The sequence below is a fragment of the Drosophila mauritiana genome, chromosome 2R, assembly GCF_004382145.1.
Source record: "Drosophila mauritiana strain mau12 chromosome 2R, ASM438214v1, whole genome shotgun sequence".
Taxonomy (NCBI): Eukaryota; Metazoa; Arthropoda; class Insecta; order Diptera; family Drosophilidae; genus Drosophila; species Drosophila mauritiana.
The window spans coordinates 13,914,432-13,936,458 of NC_046668.1; the positions used below are offsets into that span (position 1 = coordinate 13,914,432).

Here is a 22,027-nt window from a genome sequence, read left to right on the forward strand (position 1 = left end):
AATTGCATTTTAAGTGGCACTTCCTGTTTTGCAATGCTGATTTTCAGTACAGTAAAACCAATTTTGTGCCAAAAAACTAAATGTGGGTCGCAAAAGTGGGCTATATGATCAGTTGTGTTTTACTTTTCCCTAAAATATATTGATAGACGAATAAAAAAGGTACTAATGGAAAATGAAAAAGATAAATGTAGTTCCTGCAGGTTTCTTGTCTCGCATAAGCAAGGATCCACTGCCTCATGAAGGGAGTGACTTTCAACTCGGAAGAACGCCTCCCCATCATCGCGGAGTCAATGAACGCGATCGATCGGCGTGAAAAACGAGAACTCAAGACCGGCAATTTGAGCCCGGCCTAGTGACGTATACGTGTGAATTAAAAAAATGAGCCGATCGCAAATGCAGGCCGTTCCGATTCCCAAAAATAAACAAAGCGAAAAGCAGTTTCGCTTTCATCGCTCGGTTTGTTTTCATTCGTATCTCATTTTTTGTTGCTGTTTTTTATTTATTTTTTTTAACTTAATACCAGCTTGATACCTGTTCACGTGCGTTTTGGGCGCTCACGGAGTTTATAAAGCTTTGGAATCGCCGCAAAGGGTCACAGTATCTGCGAAAGACGCGAAGCTGCGAGTGTCGCGCTAAATAAAAAAACACAGCTTAAAAAATAGTTTCGATTGCGAATATTACAAAAATAAATAAACAAGCCAAAAAAAAAAAAGTGGCAAACGAAAATTGTTTGGAATACGAGCGAGTGCCAAGGACAGTTCTACATTGATTGGATTATTGTTTGAAATGTAGGTCACTTTGGTTAGTTGCAGATCCCGAATGGGAATCGATCCTTGACCCCCAAACGCGACCATAAGCAGGCAGTGTCAAAATATAAATCACCATTTTTCCTACGGCCATTCCATTAAAAACCAGCATGCAGCAAATATGGCAAAACCAGAGCCAGTTCGCGAATATTAGTTACAAAACCCATCGTTTGTCCAATAAAAATGAGGGAAAAAAGAAACCAAACTGGGCGATCGGGATCCGCAAAGTTAAGGTGAAGGTTCATTTGCATAGGCAAAAATCGGAAAATAATATAATAGTGGATGCGAAGCCAAGCGCAGATTTACGATTTACCCTTGAAATGGTTTCATCCAAAAGCCATTAGCTGCCATAAAATGCAAACTGGCTATCTGGGGACTTACAACTGCGAATCTCGACGACGTCTTCGAGAGCAAAGAAAACATTGGCCATATTATATTTATATTTTCGATCTTCTTTGGCCCACGCCTGCTGCCAAATTGGCAAATCGCCGGGGGAGACTTATTCTCGAATTTCTACCTCAATCAGCCAATGCAAACAACGTTTTATTTGGAATGAGTACTTGGGCAAATAACAATAAGATGGCATGCGCGTGGTCAAACTTAATGTATGCAAGTGAATTCTGGAGACACCAGCAGCCGAAATGATCGTAACAATATGTACCAGGCCATAGTCGTTGACCTTTGCAGACAGTTAGTGGTAATAACACTGAACTTGGTGGCTTCAATAGTTGGCAATTGAGTTTCCATGAATCGGCGCGCGCAAGTGACAAGTTCGACTGATTTTCGCCTCGGGCATCCGTAAACCTTCGGGTGACTGTTCATTGTAGATACTGTATCTCACGAATTTCTCGTGAATCGAACTAATCCGATACATTGGAGCTGACATTGAGACGCACTTACTGTTCGGATGCGGCTAATTGATATTTGGATTGAGCTCTAGAGTGTTCCACTTGGATTCTGCGATTTTCCTTTTTAACCCCTTTAATGTAAAGAATATCAATTAGTGAACAAATTTAAGATCTCACCTTAAATAGTTACAGCTCTCTAAAGAAAGTTCTAGATATAAGAAAACCTATATATTTTCATAATATTTCTAAACGAAATACGCATCTTAAGCCCATTAAAGCTATGAATCTGGAATAAATCACGCATTCTTTGGACAGCTATTTCCATAAGATACATTCGATGTCACCTCCGTGATCAATTTGAACAAACAGTGAAAGTTGGTTTCTTCAAAGATGCTGATTTTAAAGAAGATTAGATATGAGGAAATAAATTGATTGGGATCTTAAAGGGTTAACTAACTTCAAAGACATCATTACTTCGTTACGCGTCTCGTAAATCTTTTCCGGCAGGAAGTAGACGTAACTTAAGGTCCAACTTGGTTTTTGTTTTTCGTAACTCGAGTGCGTTCGTATTGATGGGTCAACAATTAAACGCCTCTTACTTTTCCCAGCTGCCGCTTCGTTAGCGGTTCCTCGGCATGGAAAAGCACTGGAGATCGGTCTTGATCATCAGCATCTGGATTTTAGTGGCGAATGCAGCCGTGAATGAGTCCACTTTGCGACGGCATCGCTACGAATACGGATTTCTCAATGGCAGCCTGGAGTTGTCCACAGATGTTATCTCCACGGATATTCGAGAAAAAGAAGGAGCTGCCATCCAATCCCCGCACGAAACCCATCTCACCAGGAGCTCCGTCATCTTCGGGCTTACCAAAGTGGCCAACGAGAGCAATGTGAGTCCCAGCTGCCACGCCCACTTGAAGCAAGTGCAGCGGGGAATCCTCAGCAGGCAACCATGGGCCATGAAGGGTGAGTGACTGGAGCTATTAGTTGATATATTAATATATATTAAATTCCGTATATCTTTAGTTTTAGATGCGTCGGGAACCAAGCCATCCGGCTTCGTGTTCGGCCAGAACTACTGGCTGGGCAGTCGGGATGGATGTGAAGGTGTCAGAAGGCCCGTGGGCATCACTTTGTCGCGCAACTACGAGCGAGTGATGCACTACAGCATCCTCACGCAAAGTGCTCCCTTTGGGATGGACTACCGGGTGATATACATGCGCCACCGCTCACCGTGGCAGGTGGAGATTAAGGTGATGTCCGAACAGGTGCTCCACATTGGGTTGTGCCTGCCCAGCTCCTGCAGCTCCGAGGAGGTGAAGCAGCTGGCCAGGTATTATGTGGCCGGAGATTCGTTCGCCGAGGATGATATGTTCGATATAAAGCCGGAGGTGCTCTACATGAAGGATCTCCAGCTGAGCGAACGCTTCTACCAGAGGCTGACCTTCCGTTTGGTGGTGGCCGCCATCCTGGTAACCGGTGCCCTAATGCTCTGCGCCCAACAAGTGCGGGTGGCCAAGAGGGCCGATGGGCCGGATCCGGGCCTGGCTCCGGTGGAATCGGAGCTGTGGCAGGCACTGGATACCCTTTTGAAGTGGCAGCCCTTTCAGAGTTTCGTGTCCTGTTTCGATGTGGCCAATAACTGGAGAAAGATCTCCGCCATGAGGGAGAACCAGCCAGGCGAGATTCCCATTATGAATGGTCTGCGATCGGTGTGTGCCATCTGGATCCTAATCTTCCATGTGGTGTGGTACATGTACTTCACTGTGCACAACAAAACGGTGCTGATATCCTATGCGGAGCAGGTCTTCTTCCAGTACGTCTCCACAGCTCCACTTCTCGTGGACGTCTTCTTTACCATCAGGTAAATATAATCATTCGATTATCTAAAGTATTTTGCTGATCCATTTGATAACACAAATCGTCCAGTGGCTTTTTGCAAACGTACAACTTCCTGAGAAATGAGCAGCAGCTGGACGCAGTGCGTCGCAATGGTCTGTGGGGGAATGTGAAGCTCTTTGGCAAGTTGCTGTTCCATCGCTACCTGAGATTGGGTCCCCTCTACTTGGTGGTGATGGGCAGCGTGGACTTGGCCTTCGCCTACATTGGAGATGTTTCCGTTTTCCATATCAACGAGAGATTCGACGAGTTGTGCCCACAACACTGGTGGAGGAACCTGCTCTTCATCCAGAACCTCTTCGATCACCGCGAAATGTGCGCCAATTGGAGTTGGAGCCTCGCCTGCGACATGCAGTTCTTCCTGCTGGCAAACATCGTGCTCTTCATTTACGCCAAGTGAGTTTAAACTTAAAATCGCATGAAAATGTCATTATTTTCAATTTATTTCTAACCAGGCACGAAAAGCTGGCCAAGGCAATTACTCTGACTGGACTAATGGCCACGATAACGTGGTCCTACGGCATTGGAATCGCCAAGAAGTTCGAGTTCTCTTTCGACTCCACCTATGCGACTGGCACCCAGATATACACGAGTCCCTTTGTAAGAGTTTTGCCCTATATCGTGGGTGCAATAGCCGCGTGGTATTACCAGGAGCAGCGCTTCCAAGTGAGTGAGCTGAGTGAACGCCGGATATGCCGGTGGTGGCACTTCAGTCTCAAGGTGTTCGTGGGCTGCATCTACTCTACGGTGAAGCGGGATCTGGGTTACCTTATCACCATATCGCTATTTGTTCTGGGTCGCGCTCTGTTTTCCCTCACCATTTGTTGGATGATCGTGGGCAGTGCTTCGGGTACTGGCGTTTGGTGGTCACGCCTGCTGGAGGCCAAGTTCTTTCAGCATCTGAACCGCCTGTCCTACGCCATATATCTATTGAATCCTCTGGTGATTGCCCTCGTTTACAGTCTGACCAGTACGAGCTCTGCAGTTGATCCCTTTCTGCTGGTAAGTTACATTTTCATTTGATGTTGCTTTGTAATAATCTTGAGTTGTTTCTTTAGAGCGTCATCTGCTGCGGGTTTACGATGATCGTTTATCTGGCCTCCATCGCCTTTTCGCTGGCTTTTGAGCTGCCCTACAGCAATCTGTCCAATTTGCTGCTCAAGGGAAAACCAAAAACCTCATAAACTGTGATTACCTTTCATTGTTAGCATTACATCTAAGTCATTTATTAATAGAAAGTTATGGTTATAACATAGTGTTATCTTTTATTGGAATTTTCGAATTTAGATATAATATTAAAAGAATAATATAATAGTAATATTGCTGTTCAAATTTTTGAATTTAGTAACAAACATAATAATACGATATCTAAATAGTGTTGGCGCCAATGTTTTAAATTCTTTTTTTGTGGATTCCATTGGATTCCACAAGGCGTGGAGTTGATTAGGTTTGCAGCTTCGCTAACTAAAGGAATCCACACTTTTGGTTTCTTTCAAAGTAGTTAAAGGTAGTTTTGGTTGTTTTAAGTTGAAAACTGATATTGTTACACAGCTGACTAACTTTTCCAGGGCAGAAGAATGAAACATTTTAAGAATATATTTAAAAAAACAACCCACCGAGGTGGGAGGAAGTGTGACCTGCTTATGTAAAAGTGATTTAGAAAGCGAGCTTTTCCGCTAATTTTTCCAAAGCTTAAAGTATTTTTTATGAAAGAACCAACGGACCCACTGACAGCGTCTAAAAAAAAAGATCTTGTCCAAAATATATTGATTAATACCACTGCCATTCCGCGGTCTGCCAAACGAAGCCGTTAAACAGTTTACCCAGACCCGGATCCAGATCGAAATGCCCAAGGAAGAAGCGGAGCCATCGGCGAGTGGTCTTGCGGGGGCCGCCAAGCAGAACGATGTGCCAACCGCGGAAAACGCGAATCACAAGGAAAGCGAAGCATACGCCTCCGCTTCTGCCAGCGCCAGTAGCGCCTCGACCACGCCCCCTCCCGCCCATGAAGACGCCGAGGAGGCGGAGCTGCTGGAGCGGATGCGCGGCGATGCAGTCGGCAACACCATGTACAGCAGTCGGTTCATCCTGAAAACGGTGATGAGGGTGGGGGATTTGCTGCGGCATTCAACACTCGATCAGCAGCTGGAGGATGACCTGTGCAAAGTATGGGACATGTCGGTGTCCCCCGATGTGGTTACACTGCTGCTGGAGAACGGCGCCATTGATTCGATCATGTACACTCTGGTGGCGGGCTGTGAAGATTTGCGGCTCTACGAGATTCTTATCGGACTGCTGGGCAACATGTGCGCCCAGGTGGAGTGCGCCGAGCTATTGGCCAGTGACCGCTACACATTGGAAACCCTGTTCAAGATGACATACTGCATGGACACCGCCATGTTGATACAGCTGATGCGACTCTTTCAGTACATCATGGCCCATGTGCTTAGCGGCAAGGAGAAGTTCGCTGTGAACTGGTACATCTGCTTTGCTGCCTTTGAGAACTCCGCGCAGAACCTGGGCAGGATATTACAACTGTCTGTTAGCGATGAACTGCTTGTAGCTGCACTGAAGGCCACAAATGCTGTGCTGGCCAGTTGCGCTTTGGTGGAGGAGGAAAACGCAAACTCCACCTTGAATCTCAAGCCTTTTGCGAAGGTCTTTCTAGTGCCAGAACTCTGCGATGGGGTCAATAGCGCGTTTCTGCGACTCATGCGCGATGATCAGGCAAAGCTGACCGACGAGGAAGCTGGCGAGGAGAACGAAGATGCAGAAGTGCCAGCGGCCCAGGACAGTGATGAAGATGCCGACGTTGGTTACGACTCGTGCGGACCGAAAATAACCTGTGATGTGGAGATCATACAAACCTACCTCAATATATGCACCATTCTGGTCCAACTGCCAGAGGCGCAAGCCTCTATGGATGTGTATGCAGCCAGTATAGTCAGTTGTCTGGCGCGAATACTGCAGTTTTTGCAGCAGCCTCTGCAACTCATTCCATTAGGCGAACGCCAGGAGGAATATCTCGAGGATCTGGCGCACATTTGGAGTGTAAGTTTGGAAAATATACCCAATATTCGACGTTCTATTTAAATATTTATCTTTGCAGCGCCTGAAGTACTTCTATCACAAGGAGGCCTTCTTAAATCTTTTGGAATTGTGGTATAGACTTAAACAGCACATTGACAACTACACGGGGGGAAGTGATCCCGACGCCAATGAATTCGAAGAGGACGAAGAGGAGGAGGATGACGCTCCAAAGGAGCAGTATGTGGAGAACGCCTTGAAGTTGCTGCGCCTGTTGGCATGTATGGTGATAAAAGCGGAAAACTCGGATCTCCAAGAGATTGGCGATGAAAAGGTGCAGCTGTTTGTGTCTGCACTCAAAGCCGGAAAGGAAGAAGCCATTTTCTCAAGGGCACTCGAATGCGTGAACGATAAAGTGGCTAAGGAGTCGGGCCAAGCCTAAACAACATGCCTCCATGATGGATGAAGCAAAAATGACTGAGATTGTAGCTTGCAGCACAATATATTCTTAACTTAGTTAGTCTCTGTCTTTAGCTAAGGTAAATCGTCTAAGGTACCGGTAGCCTTCAATTTATTACGCATCATATCGCTCCATGACTGTTTTCCCAGGCGCACGCCCTTGTTGCCTGTGCTGCTTACTTCCAGTCGATTTGTATTTGGATTGCTTAGCACGAATTTGTTCTTGCTCTCGTTGAGAGCATGGGCTACATGCTCCAGTTCGTTTTCCAATTTCACTTCAGGAGCTGTTACCTCAATGTGAAGATTCTGCTCTATGGCTTGGGAAATGTGTATGATAGCCTCTTCTAACAAGTTCTCGGCGTCGATTTTGTTGTTCCCCACTAGCTCAGAGAGTTGGACATTTAAGTTGCCTCCTTTTGTAGTTATTTGAAGATTGCCATGTACTCCAGCTGAAATTGAAAGTTATTAGCATAATGGTTTCATTCTTCGTTATTTCGCCTACTCATATTGAGATCCGACGACTGATGGACGTGCACTTGGCTGCTTTTGTGGACGTTCTTGAGCTCCAGACGCCCAGTTTGTGTCTGAAACTTTGACTTTTCCACATAGCAACAATCAGTTACAATACTGCCAGCTTTGGTGGAACAATTCAAGCTGTCTCCTTGCAACTTATCCATCGCAATGTTCTGAAAAGGAAATATAAAGGTTTAAAACCAGATCAGATTGATAGTAAACTTTTTCTCACCCCATTATGTGACTCTATTTGGGTGATCTTGCCCAGCAATGTGCCTTGGCAATTGATGTTACCATTTTCACTGTACAAGTTTATATGGGTGGCCTTGATGTTTTTGGTAAGGATGCCTTCCTTTGCCTTGACTTGCAGCAGTTCACTCTGTATGCCTTCCACTCGCACACTACCTTTTGCGTCCACAGAGACATCGGAACGCACGGGTATTTGCAGATGGCATTCAAGCTTTGAGGGCTGCTCCGCCAGTTGCTTAACCACCACATTGACCACCTTGTCCTCATCGGTTACCTTCACATCGAGCGAGACATTCGAGTTCTTGACTTGGCCGCCCACCAGTTGGGCGATAAACACATCCCCGCTGGTATACTGATGCACATCCGCGGGCTGGATGCGCAGGAAAATATCGGACTTCACGTTGATCCTGGCAAAGGGGTTTACATAATGAAGGATCTCCTGATGGACCATCCGCATGCTCACGGCCATGGCTGGTTTGATGTGGACTCGCGACTTCTTCGCGTATTGGCGTAGATGGTTGTTGAAATGTGGCAACCACACGCGTTGCAGAAGCATTGTTAATCCAATAAAAAATTCTATTTATTAGTTTTGTTTACTTTTAAATGCAAAATCAGCTGTGGCTACGTATTTTGCAGTACTGTATGTAAGCGCACTACCCAGCACCAACTGGTTATCGATTGGCTACGGGCAGTAGCCAACACTGTCATCCGTCATTTTCCAGTTGGAGTTTTTCAGTGTTCTGCGACGGTTGCAGTTTTCTTGATACGCAGTTGAAAATTGTTTAGTCCAGCCAATTACCATCCGAAAAGAACAGCAAAATGTCCGGAAAAGATAGGCTACCGATTTTCCCGTCCCGTGGTGCCCAGATGTTGATGAAGGCCCGTCTGGCTGGAGCCCAGAAAGGTCACGGTCTGCTCAAGAAGAAGGCGGATGCCCTGCAGATGCGATTCCGTTTGATTCTAGGCAAAATCATCGAGACCAAGACCCTGATGGGTGATGTTATGAAAGAGGCAGCCTTCTCGCTTGCGGAGGCCAAATTCACGTCTGGCGACATTAACCAGGTGGTGCTGCAGAACGTCACCAAGGCCCAGATCAAGATCCGCACCAAGAAGGACAACGTGGCTGGTGTCACACTGCCCGTTTTCGAGTCCTACCAGGACGGATCCGACACCTACGAACTGGCCGGTCTGGCCCGTGGCGGTCAGCAGCTGGCCAAGCTGAAGAAGAACTACCAGAGCGCCGTTAAACTGCTCGTGGAGCTGGCCTCGCTGCAGACCTCATTCGTCACCCTGGACGAGGTGATCAAGATCACCAACCGTCGTGTGAACGCCATTGAGCATGTGATCATCCCCCGAATCGATAGGACTTTGGCCTACATCATCTCGGAGCTGGACGAGCTCGAGCGTGAGGAGTTCTACCGGCTGAAGAAGATTCAGGACAAGAAGCGCGAGGCTCGCATTAAGGCCGACGCCAAGAAGGCGGAGTTGCTGCAGCAGGGCATCGATGTGCGCCAGCAGGCCAATATCCTGGATGAGGGCGATGACGACGTGCTGTTCTAAGTATTACCTTGGATGTGTTAATTCCAGCAATATTATTGTTAAACTATTTTCTGTTCTGTATCCGTTTCCATATTGTAATTCGCAAAGGGCAAGCCACAAACTTAATTGTACCTATGTAGCAAAAGTGTGTAGACTATTCCAATAAGCAGAAAAGTATGTATTCCATTTTTTAGTGTAGTGTAAGCTGCGCAAATCATGCATTAAAGTCTTGTTGTATCATACGATGTGCATTCTGTGTAATAATTAAGTGGCAAAAGGGAATTTTCATTGTAAAAAGGGTCATCTGACTTGTTTTATACAATAGCAAAAGCAACAAAAACAATAGCACAGTCACATGACAGCAAACATATGTCTGATTGGAAGCAGTGTTGGACAGCGCGCACAGAAGTTTTGCCTGCATTAGATCAGCTGTTTGCGTGGCTCTTTCTGTGTTTGCACGCTTTTTAGCCGAAATTATTTATATTTTTGTGAAACAATGATCGAGTTCCAGGCCGTAGTTTTTGCCGCTGGGCGTGGCACTCGTCTTCCCGAGGTCTTGGGGGATGCCCCCAAATGCCTGCTGCCGGTGGGTCCATATCCCCTGATTTGGTATCCCTTAAATCTGCTGCAACAACACAACTTTTCAGGTAATTCGGATAGTCTGAATTAAAAACCCGGTTTTAATTGAAAAATATTCCAGAGGTCATTGTTGTGGTACTGGAGCAAGAAAAACTAGAGATCCAATCTGCTCTGGAAAACACTCCCTTAAAGCTGAGACTGGACTATGCCACGATTCCTAGTGACGGGGATTTCGGAACTGCCGATAGTCTGCGCTACATATACGATAAGATCAAGTCGGACTTTCTGGTGGTCAGCTGTGACCTGGTCAGCAATGTCAGCCTATATCCGCTGATCAACAAGTTTCGGGAACATGATGCCGCCCTTGCAATGCTCCTATTTCCCAGCGGATTTGAGTCGGACGTGGTTATGCCCGGTCCCAAAAGCAAGCACAAACCGGAAAGGGATTTGATTGGCATCCATTCGGCCACTCAGAGATTGGCTTTCGTGTCCGCCGCCAGCGACTGCGAGGAAACACTCAACATCCAGCGACATCTACTCAAGAACCGCGGAAGGTTGGATGTATACAGCCGACTAGTGGATGCTCATGTTTATGTGCTGAAAAAATGGGTTATCGATTATCTACGAAGGGTTAGTTTTAATATGTCCTTATAGTAAAATGTTTTCTAATATTCAATCTTTGCAGAAGGAGAATATATCAACTTTTAAGGGCGAGTTTCTGCCGCATTTGATAAAGAAGCAACACTCCAAACGACCTCCTAAAACGGTGCAGGACACCACATCTGAAGTGGGAGTGGTCACCAAGAATGAGGATCATGTTTTGCATGTGAGTAGAACATTTCTACTTGGTATTAACAGCATAACTTTAGTAATTCATATCCCGTAAAGAATATCATATAAAATCCTATTTTGTTTTGAACTTTCAGTATGTAGGCCACACCATTCTGGACCAGAAGATCACGCAGACTTCACTGTTTAACCAATCTCTATCCCAAGCCCCCTACCATGGCGATGTTGTGCGTTGCTATGGCATTCAGGCGCCAAAAGATGCCATCGGTGTGCGGGTGAACAACACTTTGAGCTTCTTGGCCATCAATCGCAAGTTAGCCAGCATCTGGAACAATCTGTGTGGCGAGAAGCACCCACTGATCTCTCCCGGAGCCGTGGTAAAATCTACCCAAACAAAGGAGATCATAGCGGCAGACAATGCCAAGTTGTCCGAAAAGACCTCACTGAACTTTAGCGTTTTCGGACCCAACTGCATCATCAGTCCCAAAAACATTGTGGCCAACTCGCTTATAATGTCCAATGCGATTGTGGAGGAGGGCTGCAACATCGACAACTGCATAATTGGACACCGAGCACAGGTGAAGAGCGGATCCGTCCTAAAGAACTGCATAATTGGACCCAACTACGTAGTAGAGGAGGGCACTCACAGCCAGGCAGTGCATCTGTCCAACGCGGATCAGTTCATGGAGATAGATATACAGTGAGCGGCTAACTTAATGTGGCTTCCTTTATTAACGAATTGAGTTAGAAGGCGGATTCTTCTAGCAGGACATTAAATATTACAAATAGGTACACAAAACTCGCGCAAGGATTTTCGGGCCTGACAGAGAGCTGGGGCGAGAGCTTAAAGCTACTTAGACGGGGAATATACACGAGAGGTGGATCCGAGGGAACGACAAGACTGTTTACTGCTCACTCCACTGCAATCCTCCTCACTTCCTCCGCTCGTAGAGGTACTCATCCTCGTAATACCTCGGCGTTGTGGCAATGAACACCTGCGGCCGGCGCTGCTGCAGCGATATGTTGATCTCCTCGGGCGTGCGGAAGACCTGTTGTTGCTGCTGCTGTAAGTGCTGCAGCTGGGGAGCGGCGGTGAAGAATCGGTACGGCGCGGGCGTCACGGTCGGCGCCAACGTCTGTGGCCTTTGCTGGTGCAGCTGCAATTGGGGCTGGTGCAGCTGATGCAACTGCAACTGGGGCTGGACTGTGGTCGCTGGCTGTGGCTTCCGGTAGGCCAGGGTAGTCGGCTGAGGTTGCGGCTGATGGCGGATCTGCGTCACCACTTGTGGTTGCGGCTGAGCCTGCTGTTGATGGTGCTGGTGCTGCTGTGGCTGCTGGTACTGTACCCTCACTTGGGGCTGCTGCTGCTGCGGCTGCTGGTAGGCCACCACTTGGCGATGTTGCTGCTGGGGCTGTTGGTGTTGCTGCTGGTGATGTTGTTGCTGGATGCGTGGCCTTGGGGCGGCGGGCAACTGCTCCTCCTCGTCATCGTAACGCTCATGCTCGTAGTAGTTCTCAGGGAAGTAACGCTCCGAGTAGCGAAGCGTCACATTTGGCTTGCTCTGGTGCTCCTGAAGATTGATGGGCTTATACAGGTAGTCGTTTACAATATGGTACTTGGAGGACTGCTTGCAGATGTTGTCGTGGGAGGGCGGCATGCAGATTAGATGGATCTGGTGGAAGGTGAAACCCTCAGGGCAGATCCACGAGTGCTTCTGGCTCTCTTGGCAGTAGTGGAACACTTCGCAGCTCAGCGACTCGTCGGCATAGTATCTGTGATTAAATATTAGCTTAAGTTTGGTGTATTTGAATATTTTCTGACGATTGTACCCACCCAGAGTTTCTGTCCGTGCAGCTGAAAGAGGACTTGCTCAGCAGGGTGGACAGACGATCGGGCTCCTCCACTTCTTCCTCCTCCTCCTCGCTCTCTTCGCTGAGGGGCTTCTTCAGCTGTCCCTGGATCTTCAGGTAGTTGCTTTGTTGCTTGGCATTTCGGTTGGCGTACACCGGACGCGGTGCCTCCTCCTGATCCTCCTCGCTGTACTCGTACAGCTGGCGTTGCTGCTGCGGCTGCTGCCGGTAGGCCAGATGCGTCTGGGCCTGCGTCTCGAAGTCGTCCAGCTCCTCCTCGCCTCCGCTGGAGTTGACGTCCAGCGATCGTGCCTCAAATCCCTTGGGCTTGGCGGTGGTGGCCGTGGCCGAGGGTGATCCGGTGGATGCACCCTCCACGCAGCAGGCCCACAGGCCGGTGGACACAGCCAGGACTAGAAGAACGGCTGACGGGGTGCTGCAATGGATGCAATGGCCATCATTTGATGAGTCAGGCTGCTTTATGATATGGGAAACTCTGTGGCAACCAGACAATCAACCAACAAAAACGCGGGAAAATATTTCTGCGAACCTTTTCGCGAAGATGCCGCCAAATTGCAGCCAAAGAAGGCAGCATCATCGGAGATCGTCATTGGCATCGGCATCGGCAGCCCAGCGACCAGTTATGCAAGAGACCAGAGACCATACCATACCAGACCAGCCAGGCCAGAAAACTTGTTATAGGCAACACGGCAAGTCCCCCAAGATCGAAACGGGCCACGGAGTTCGCTGCATGGAGATGCAACTGCGGCTGGGAAGGCAAGGAAAGCTGGGCGCTGGGAATCACTGATCAAGGCATACGCTTGTTACCCCAGCTAACCAATATCCAAAACCAAAATAAAATGTTAACTTGGAAATGGTATGGGAAATTGAAGTGTGATTTTCAAAAGATCAAATTCAATTCGTCACTTGACCATGAATATGCATTACTAATAGACATTAATGTACTCCAATTGTTCCTTAGGACCAAGTCATTGTTTTAATCAACACATTAAGAGTGTAAGTGAAAGAATATCATTAGATATATTCTAGATACGACTTTCTATTTGAAATTGAAAACGTGAGGTCTGTATCATGTCAATCTAAGATAATCTTACATATGCACTGGTTTGCTGCTTGAATGTAATAGCTGATATACCCCGAGACCAGTGAGTATGAGGAGGATGCTCAGCTTGCGGCGGGTTCAATTTGAACGCCATTTACCCGAGACCCACTCGCTGACTCGACTTGGCTGAATGTCAACTGCTGTTCATACGCATGATATGTACCCCTGTCGCGGGGCGAATGGGATTGGAATTCCTGGCCTGGAAACCAACGGTCCGATCCGGCGGTGCTGCCGGCCAGTCCAATTAACCAATGTTACGTGCCTACATCTAATTGGGGCCATAACGTCAAAGCCCGAGTAAGAGTTGCAAATAGTTGGGCAAGGTGAAATATGCGAGAGAATTGTAATAAAAGCAATAGCAAAAGCAAAAGTCGGTCCGGACTTTTACTTTTCACGCCAAACGAGTGTCCGGCTGCTAGTGACTTTGAACCCGAGTACGCGGTGGACTCCATTGATTTGGGCCAGGCCAATAAATCTGGAGAGCGTCTTATGCAAGTATCGAAATTTCCAGCTGGCAATTTGTCAGCCAGTCGCTTGGCAGCTGCGAGTTGCTAGTTGCAAGTTGGAAGTTGCACCTTTGAACTTTAGGAGCTGGCTGAGAGTGCCACTGTTGCCTGTTGCATTGTCACTGTCAGCGAACCTTTTGCGCAACCTCCATGGGAATCCGGGGGAATCTGCCCCAAGGAATTGCCTTTAGCGCCAGCGCCACCTCCATCCCAATCCCATTTCCAATCCCGCCTGCAACACATGCAAATAGCTGTGCACATTCCAGCGCAGCCTGGAGTGCTCCACTTGCGGCACACAAGCACCACTTTCGCAGTCGCAATGGCCAGAGTGTCTGCCATAAATGGGGAATTGGTTGCATGTGTCGGGATCTGTCTCTGCTTTTGGTCCAGATGCAGACGTTATCGCACTGCAGTTACATCATGCATATATAGCTAAAGCATAGAGCACATAGCATAGAGCATATAGCATATGGCAGTGGAGCAGCCATGGAGGCGATGCGTTGATGTTGATGTTGATGGTTTTCGTCGACCCCAATCCCCTGGCCCGATTTGGACCCACTTCTGGAAACCACAAGACAGGCTGAGCCGTCGGTTTCGTTATACATTTGAGCTGAGTTAGCTGTGAGTTGGTTTTTCTCTGTGTGCCACTGGGGTTTCTTGCGTATGGAACTCGGACTATATTTGCTTTTGATTTCCTTAAATGTTGGGTGTGCGTCATGTTAGGCGGACATTTTTGGGGTGACATAAGCGCCGGTCTAGGATTACGACATTTGGCAACCACCTGCATTTCGATAAGTGTGCTGGTTTTTCGGGAAAACGAGAGTGTAAATTTCTTGTATAACTCATATAACGAACGCATTTCCCCGGGAGTTGGCAGAGAATTAAGAGCTAAGCCCACTTAGTGCCACAATCGCTTGGGCTGCCCGCTGTTTTTCCTTCATTACAATTTCAATTTCCATTTCCATTTCTCGACTCTTTAGCGTGTAATCGGTTCGAGTTTGTTGCCTAAGTCTTTTGTTTTCACTTGCTGTAGTTGGTTTATTCGAGTGCTTAATTAAACACTGGCTCGTTAACACAACTCCCGATGCCATTAAACTGTGTGAAACATGAAAGCCCAAAAAAAAAAACTACATTGCACTGCTTTAATTTTTTCCTTTTTTCACTTTATCCATTATTTTGTTTTCTGCTTTTTGCTTGATACAAATTAAGAGCTGTTAATGTGCGTGCAGTTAGGGCGGTTGGTTTTTAATGTGCTGGATATTTACGTTTGGTTGATTTCGGGCATCTGGATAATGTGACTTTGTAATGGCTTGGCAATGGTTTTTATGTTCCACCGTTTTTTCCTTTTGTGCCTCTTTATGCTGCGGTAATTTTCACAAATCTGTGACCTTCACTCGGGATGTCTTAAGTGGGTGTGTTCGCTTGCTTGGCCCGATGACGGGCGAAATCGAACGAGCCAAGGCAAAAGTGAAAGAAATAAAATCAATTCGATGGCAATTTATTAATTGCGCCCCCCCAAATACACACACCCCATCAAAACTGACCAGAAAATCGAAAGCAATTACACCGGGGGGGCGACAAGGCAGTGGGCGTGGCTGGCAGCACGCTTGGGCAATTGCGCATATCTGTGCGTCGCTGTAATTCCAAACGTTGAAATATTGCGTATACGCCACATGCGTCGCAGTGCGTGCATTTGATACAATTGCCGCTCATATTCGCAGTCACTTATATAATGGGCAGAGCATGAGTAATCCACACGACTTGACTTTTAGAAAGGACCAGCTTTGTGATGCAATCTGTCACGGAGATTGGATCTCCCCATGTCCAGCAGGCGTGACCGTTCAGAGTCCTAATCGATTAATCTACTCTCGGACATTCGATTGCCACAAAGCAAACATAAATTGAAGCCATAAGATCAAGAGATTGGGTAATATGCAAAGGAGCAAAGTAACATGAAAATCAAATCTCTTTGCCGTGATAATGAAATACTATTTCATACTATTTATAATACTATACAATCTCAGGGGTTTTTGTGGATTCTAGTAACAGAACTCATAAATCATTATTTTTGAAAACCAATTCTTCGCCTATAACAATATTTAAAAAAATATAGTAAAACAGTGAAGTTCTTCAAGATAAGTTGGTTTTTAAAATACGCATACCTCAATAAATGTTCAAAGCATTTAAGAACCTCTATAATTCTATACTTCATTTAAATCCTTTTAATATCACGTTTTCCAGTAAAAGGTCCTAACTTTTTTCCGTGTAACAAAGTCATATAAATAAGTACAAGTATCCCCTTGGGTTTAAGCCAGCTGCCTCAATGAACTGTCGGCAAACAAAAGCGAAAACTCCCACGCCAAAAACACACACAGACAGAAATCCAACAGAAAGATATAGAAGGAAAAGTCAGACCAACTACGGCCTGGGCTTGGGTTTCTATCACAGTCTGTGTTACGTATGTCGCTGCTGGGTTTTGAAATCGCCCAAAAGAATATTTCGTGGTTGCCAAGCGGCCCAGAAAAATTGGGCCGAGAGAACCCCGGAGACCGAGACAATACCGAAAATGTTAATTATCGTTTGCAGCGACTGCAGCACGAATTTGTGGCCGCGAGGCAGGCCAAGTCCAGGTTCAGATCCAGGTTCGGACTATGATTCATATGCGCAGTGGGTGGCTATAGAACTTACTGCATGGCGATGGCTTCGATGGGTATCCCAATAATCCAAATAGTTTTGGCTCTGGATAACACACTGCACTCACTAAGGGGGAATCACTTTATGTTCGCGTGTTTGTCTATTGGCTTTTTTATATTTATCACTGTGTTGCACTGCTCGGCAGCTCGGCTCTTCTTCTATCTAATGCTGCTGCTAACGGTTCACTCGCCTGGCTCGAACAACAAAATGAATGACTTTCTTTGGCTTGTTTATGTTTTATACCAAAAAGTACCCCCACAGCCGAAGCCGCCCATTGAGAGGACTGGCCGAGAGAACAGCCACTTCTTTGGGTCTCTCTATGACTCGGGCTTCTCTCTTTGAGCCAAAGTCTTCGTTTCTCAACTCAAAAGACCGTGCACGTTGAGTGGAGTTTTCCTCATTGGAGCCAAGTTCGTTCTCTAAGTCTTTTGATTTGCAGCATAAGAAATTATTTATTTTAGTATCGCAAATATTATGATCGTACATTATTTATACAAATAGTACTACAAGTATAGAATATATTTAATATTATTAAATTACTCATGGAGTAATTCGATGTTGCTTTACTAATATAAGACATATACGACCCAATCGACGAAAAATCTTTACTTTGTCCGCTAACAGGGTTTTGGTTTTAGGCTTGCCCATTAGTCATAAACCAATTGATATTACTCATGCATTCAGATTTATATCTTGAGATCTGTAACTGTAGCTTGCAGTTTCGAAAAGGCCTTTGCACATTTGCATCCATCAGATACACCTAAGTGGCCGTCGAACGGGCAGATAGAAGCTGCTCAGATATAGTGTAATTAACATTTTCGCTGTTGATTTTCTCAGCCTTCGTTGCGCATTTTGCATGTTTGCTATTTTCAATACAATAACAACAAAACAGTTGCAGCAGCATCAGCATCAGCAGCAAATAAAAAAGTAATAAAAATCATTCGCGCCGGTTTCTTCAACGAGGCTGCGACTTCGACTGCGATGCTCCCACAACGAACTTCAGACCACAGAAACGAAACCTGTGCGGCAACTCATCCCATCTCAGCTCATCTGGTCTCGTCTCATCTCATCCGCCGAATGAAATGCTAAAAGCTAGCTGCTGCTCACCGACACACTCGGCCAACACACATGTCTGCATTTGTTTGGCTAATATGAATTAATTTACAATACTGCAAACGCCTACAAGTGAGGGGGAGGGTGTGGGGATGGTGATCGCCTCCGACTGTTGAACTTTTGCGTTTCTGTGCTGCACTTGTAACTGCCAATGTATCTGCCTCTCCATCTCCATCTCCGACTGCATCTGCATCTGAATCTGAGTCTGCTGCATCTGTATCTCTTTTCGGCGGACAGCGTTCAAGCATTTCAATTGCTTGGCGTTCAATGTCTGGACACTGACCGCTTGCATATAGCCGCAGATATCTGGCGTGTCTATATACGTATATATAAATGTATATCTATATATATATAAACGATTTGGCAATGCATGCAAAGAAGCGTAACGCAAAGAAAGTGCAGCAGCAGCTTGTTGTTATGATTGCCGCCGCTCGAATAAGAAAACTGAAAATGTTTGAAGCTTGCGATTTTCAGCCAGGTGATATAACAAGTTCACATAATTTGGTGGCTTTTCTTTTCGTTTTTTTCCACATTACATACTTCGACTGGCAATACATCAGGAGCGACAAACAAATCAAGCAAACGTGCAAACAGCTCCACGATTCGGGGCATAATTGCAGTGGTGGCAGCTAATCAAAATTATTCCCAGGCGGGTGCCGCAATTATTAGGCATAATTAATAAATGTTTTGCCGGATTAGTCAGCGCGAAAGGGTAAACAAGTTGTACACAGAGAAATATCACTTCCACAGGTGGTAGTTCAATCATTTAAGCTGATGATTGATTGGTATTTAATGCGTTTATATAGATATTACATTTCGATTTCGATAAAGAATGCTATTTAAAATTGGATTTTAAATTCAATAGGTTAGCCTAATGTATAGATAAATAGCTTTATATGTGTGCTAAGTATTTTTTGGGTCGAAGGTATTTGCTTGCTGTTTGGAAAGGTCTTGCCTTGCCAAGACGAACACCCGAAATGCACCTGTAACTGCAATGTCGCTGACTCCCAACCACGATTGTCCCCTAATAACACGGGTAAAAAATTCATTACACGAACTAACTGGCTAACTGGCCAACTGCTGGCCATTATGCAAAGTCCAAGTCCATTCCAAGCCCAAGCCCGAGCCCGATCCACTCCATGCCAAAGCCATTCCAAAGCGGCACGTTTCGAGGAAGTTGATTGTCACAAAGCCACTCATAATCATAACTGTGTTTGCTGCCCCATCAGCAACTACCACAACAATGGTTGTATGCCAGTAACAACGACAACCACGACGGTCAGGTTCATTGGGGGAAATTATAGACATTGCGGCCACTATAAAACTGGAAAAAATATTGTAAAACTCAAATCGCACTTGGGCAAGGCCTGGCGAAAAGATTTTGGAAATTAGCCACTGCCTATTACCACTTACAAATGCGCTTTTGTCAGTTGGTCCGATTTTGTGGCTTCACTTGGGCACAACTAAAATTCGCGTTCAAATGGCGAATAGAGGAAGACTAAATAAACATTTAAGAGCTCTTTAAAACATTCATACTCTTATTTTAACTTTCCTTAGTGCGGTTTTATTGCAGGCATATAGTTTTCAAAGACCTTAGCAAAATGCTTTTCAGTGCTGCCAGTTTAGTGCTGCAATTGAGAATTGAGCAGCGGACTTTGCCACCTAAAATGAAACTAAGCCGAAATAACATAAAAAAAGGAAAGAAAGACAATAAAACGGTGGCGAAATGTTTTGCATGTGTCCATGGTCCACTCTTTTGTTTATTAACTAATTAGCCTCAATGCTTAATGCTCCACATATTTTCCAAGCGAGATGCCAGTGCGTTAGTTCGGGTTATGTCACTCGGTTTTCCCTCTTGCCAATCTCAAACTCTCAGTGCGGGATTTCTCAAGAATTGCGATGTATCTTGATGGTAAAAGCGAAAGTAACTCTGAGCTCGGAACGGATCCATTAGCGTTCTAATAGACACGTCACTCCAGAAGTTCAAGGTTGCGCTCAAAGAGTGGCGAATCGAAATTAATTACATCGAAGTTGTTGTCTGGGCGTTTTTTAAGCACTCTATTCATGACTTTGGGAATTGGCAGTTTTAGATTAGCAGTTCGTTTGTGAATGAAACACACGAATAGATTGAGTAATTTGCCTGAGTATTTTGAGGAGTTGCTTTGCTTTGGAACACAGAACATCTTAATTAATTATATTTTATATTCTTCCTCGAACTTTCATATATATATTATTAATATTTAACATTATTAAAACTAGATTTAAATGTCAATTTCCTTTGAAAGCTCTCTATAGAGCAACTAACTTTCGACTGTGTTAAAACTTTAGATAGTTGTTCCTCACGGGACTTTTGGGAGTTAATTGGCTCGCATTAGCCATGTGCTTAAAGTTATTTAATAGATGATTAAAGACCCAACAACTGACATCACCCGCCAGCATCAACGGGCAATCACACACCCACAATTAGCGGGCAGTCGGCTCCAAAAACCGTTGCGATTAATTCCCAGCACATTCACGGCGTCATTAAAGTTATAACCATCGTTTATGCCAAGTCCACAATGGCCAAGTATTAGACCATAAAGCCAAACTCCAAAGCCGGAACTCGTCCGCCAGATGATTTGTAAGTTTTTCAACTAGATTGTTTTGCCACTCGAAATCAGATCGTATCTGATCGGTGGAAGTTACGTGTTGATACCACGTCGCTGCATTTTCCGTTTTCGGTGCGGAAGTGACTGTGAACTTGACATTGGGGGGGCGTGCCCCGGAGCCAAAGAAATGCAAATTTCGATCCGTTCTCACAGCTCACATAAAAAGTGAGATAGTAGAGCGGAAGGAAGTTAAATCGGAACTAAGTTTTAGCTAGCTTGCATACACAACTTAAATGAAACAATCTTAAATGAATTATTAGTATAGTTCATTCATTCTCTGATAATTACAGCGGAGGATTATTGCAAATATTTTAAAGGTTTTACTTGCTAGTTTTCAAAATAAAATCATATTTTATTATAACATTATTATTATAGCAAATAACTCTTTCTGAGTTGCAATAAATATAAATTCACATTAATGAGAAACTTCGCGTAGGTAAATCAATCAAAACGAAGCAACCTTACCGCCAGATTCGAAATGAACATATTTGGTTTTCGAGTGTCCGAGCTGGTGCGTAATTCAATCGAAATCAATTGCAATGCCTTCGCTAACAAATTACCAATCCACGCCAACCTCAGGCAACAAGTGGCAACAAAGGAACAACAATTGGAAATGGGGATTGATAAAAAAAAAAACCAAAAAACCCAACAGCCAAGCGCCAAAACCGAGCATGCCAAATCCGCTTTTGTCCAATTGTTGCGCACTTGAAGCATGAAGCGTGCCCATGGAGCAGCCACCTGATGGCGGCTGTGGACCCCAGCTCCGACGGATGAGCTCCTCCGCCACGACCACCGACCAATTGGGTATGGCTGGCTGCATTGGCGGTCCCACGGAGCGCCACAAAAGAAATGCTGACGCGGTCTTGGACTTGGGAGGCTACATGGTGTACCCAAGTATTTTGATGGTGGGTGGGGGCCAACACTCTACTATGCTACGATTTGGAGCTGATTCGGCGGGGCTGGCGGGCTCATTAATTTCGGTTCAAGGCATCGAAAGACTTTTTTTTAACTTTACGCAAACTCGCTCGTTCCGTTGCCGATTTGTAACAATAAAATACTTGAAGTGCAGACGCGAGATAAAATTAAAACGAGCACACAAAAATAAGTTCGCAATTTTGTTACCATTTTCATTGTCTTGGGTGCAGCTGGGAGACTCCGAGTGTCCGAGGGCAAGATCTACCCGGGCCAACTATTAATTATCACAATTCAGCAAAGTCTGTTTGTTTTCTGGCCGGACCGCCCTATAATTACCCGAGTGGTTCGCTTTAATTGCCTCAGATATATTAAATGGGTCAGTCGCAGTTGGGTTTTTTTGTTTTTTCCTCATTTTTTTGGGTATCTTTGCTGCTGTGAACTTGAAAATTGAAATTGTTGTGCGCTGAGC

General features: G+C 45.5%; 6 protein-coding genes across 6 annotated transcripts; 4 read left to right on the forward strand and 2 right to left on the reverse strand.

The window, feature by feature from the left end:
- Positions 1-610: 610 nt before the first annotated feature.
- Positions 611-4,786, forward strand: LOC117138055 (nose resistant to fluoxetine protein 6). The gene is made up of 6 exons (XM_033299874.1): positions 611-788; positions 2,263-2,620; positions 2,681-3,518; positions 3,584-3,949; positions 4,009-4,555; positions 4,612-4,786. Exons 2-6 carry the CDS (start codon positions 2,290-2,292, stop codon positions 4,735-4,737), a joined length of 2,208 nt encoding a protein of 735 aa, XP_033155765.1. The 5' UTR covers positions 611-788; positions 2,263-2,289; the 3' UTR covers positions 4,738-4,786.
- A 468-nt stretch (positions 4,787-5,254) lies between these two features.
- Positions 5,255-7,100, forward strand: LOC117135662. Its single transcript, XM_033296053.1, has 2 exons — positions 5,255-6,604; positions 6,663-7,100. The coding sequence occupies exons 1-2, from the start codon at positions 5,399-5,401 to the stop codon at positions 7,020-7,022; spliced, it is 1,566 nt and encodes a 521-aa protein (XP_033151944.1). The 5' UTR covers positions 5,255-5,398; the 3' UTR covers positions 7,023-7,100.
- On the reverse strand, positions 7,064-8,442 carry LOC117135665. The gene is made up of 3 exons (XM_033296057.1): positions 7,785-8,442; positions 7,542-7,725; positions 7,064-7,488 (listed from the first exon to the last, which is right to left on the reverse strand). The coding sequence occupies exons 1-3, from the start codon at positions 8,355-8,357 to the stop codon at positions 7,115-7,117; spliced, it is 1,131 nt and encodes a 376-aa protein (XP_033151948.1). The 5' UTR covers positions 8,358-8,442; the 3' UTR covers positions 7,064-7,114.
- Positions 8,443-8,514: 72 nt separating this feature from the next.
- On the forward strand, positions 8,515-9,585 carry LOC117135666 (V-type proton ATPase subunit D 1). The gene has a single exon (XM_033296058.1). It carries the CDS (start codon positions 8,621-8,623, stop codon positions 9,359-9,361), a length of 741 nt encoding a protein of 246 aa, XP_033151949.1. The 5' UTR covers positions 8,515-8,620; the 3' UTR covers positions 9,362-9,585.
- Positions 9,586-9,757: 172 nt separating this feature from the next.
- LOC117135663 (translation initiation factor eIF-2B subunit gamma) lies at positions 9,758-11,507 on the forward strand. The gene is made up of 4 exons (XM_033296054.1): positions 9,758-9,987; positions 10,041-10,549; positions 10,605-10,745; positions 10,846-11,507. The coding sequence occupies exons 1-4, from the start codon at positions 9,837-9,839 to the stop codon at positions 11,410-11,412; spliced, it is 1,368 nt and encodes a 455-aa protein (XP_033151945.1). The 5' UTR covers positions 9,758-9,836; the 3' UTR covers positions 11,413-11,507.
- Positions 11,418-17,088, reverse strand: LOC117135664 (putative cyclin-dependent serine/threonine-protein kinase DDB_G0272797/DDB_G0274007). The gene is made up of 3 exons (XM_033296055.1): positions 16,877-17,088; positions 12,543-12,995; positions 11,418-12,481 (listed from the first exon to the last, which is right to left on the reverse strand). The coding sequence occupies exons 1-3, from the start codon at positions 16,879-16,881 to the stop codon at positions 11,641-11,643; spliced, it is 1,299 nt and encodes a 432-aa protein (XP_033151946.1). The 5' UTR covers positions 16,882-17,088; the 3' UTR covers positions 11,418-11,640.
- Positions 17,089-22,027: the final 4,939 nt, after the last annotated feature.

Bases quoted from the DNA above. Each gene is read 5' to 3' on its own strand.
- LOC117135666 (XM_033296058.1), top strand. From the start codon at position 8,621: ATGTCCGGAAAAGATAGGCTACCGATTTTCCCGTCCCGTGGTGCCCAG.
- LOC117135665 (XM_033296057.1), bottom strand. From the start codon at position 8,357: ATGCTTCTGCAACGCGTGTGGTTGCCACATTTCAACAACCATCTACGC. The intron at 7,726-7,784 runs GTGAGAAAAAGT...TTTCCTTTTCAG, and splicing joins AAATAGAGTCACATAATGGG to AACATTGCGATGGATAAGTT. The intron at 7,489-7,541 runs GTAGGCGAAATA...TTTCAATTTCAG, and splicing joins GTCGTCGGATCTCAATATGA to CTGGAGTACATGGCAATCTT.
- LOC117138055 (XM_033299874.1), top strand. From the start codon at position 2,290: ATGGAAAAGCACTGGAGATCGGTCTTGATCATCAGCATCTGGATTTTA. The intron at 2,621-2,680 runs GTGAGTGACTGG...GTATATCTTTAG, and splicing joins GCAACCATGGGCCATGAAGG to TTTTAGATGCGTCGGGAACC. The intron at 4,556-4,611 runs GTAAGTTACATT...TTGTTTCTTTAG, and splicing joins CAGTTGATCCCTTTCTGCTG to AGCGTCATCTGCTGCGGGTT.
- LOC117135662 (XM_033296053.1), top strand. From the start codon at position 5,399: ATGCCCAAGGAAGAAGCGGAGCCATCGGCGAGTGGTCTTGCGGGGGCC. The intron at 6,605-6,662 runs GTAAGTTTGGAA...TTATCTTTGCAG, and splicing joins ATCTGGCGCACATTTGGAGT to CGCCTGAAGTACTTCTATCA.
- LOC117135664 (XM_033296055.1), bottom strand. The intron at 12,482-12,542 runs GTGGGTACAATC...ATTTAATCACAG, and splicing joins TGCACGGACAGAAACTCTGG to ATACTATGCCGACGAGTCGC.
- LOC117135663 (XM_033296054.1), top strand. From the start codon at position 9,837: ATGATCGAGTTCCAGGCCGTAGTTTTTGCCGCTGGGCGTGGCACTCGT. The intron at 10,550-10,604 runs GTTAGTTTTAAT...CAATCTTTGCAG, and splicing joins TTATCGATTATCTACGAAGG to AAGGAGAATATATCAACTTT. The intron at 10,746-10,845 runs GTGAGTAGAACA...TTGAACTTTCAG, and splicing joins ATGAGGATCATGTTTTGCAT to TATGTAGGCCACACCATTCT.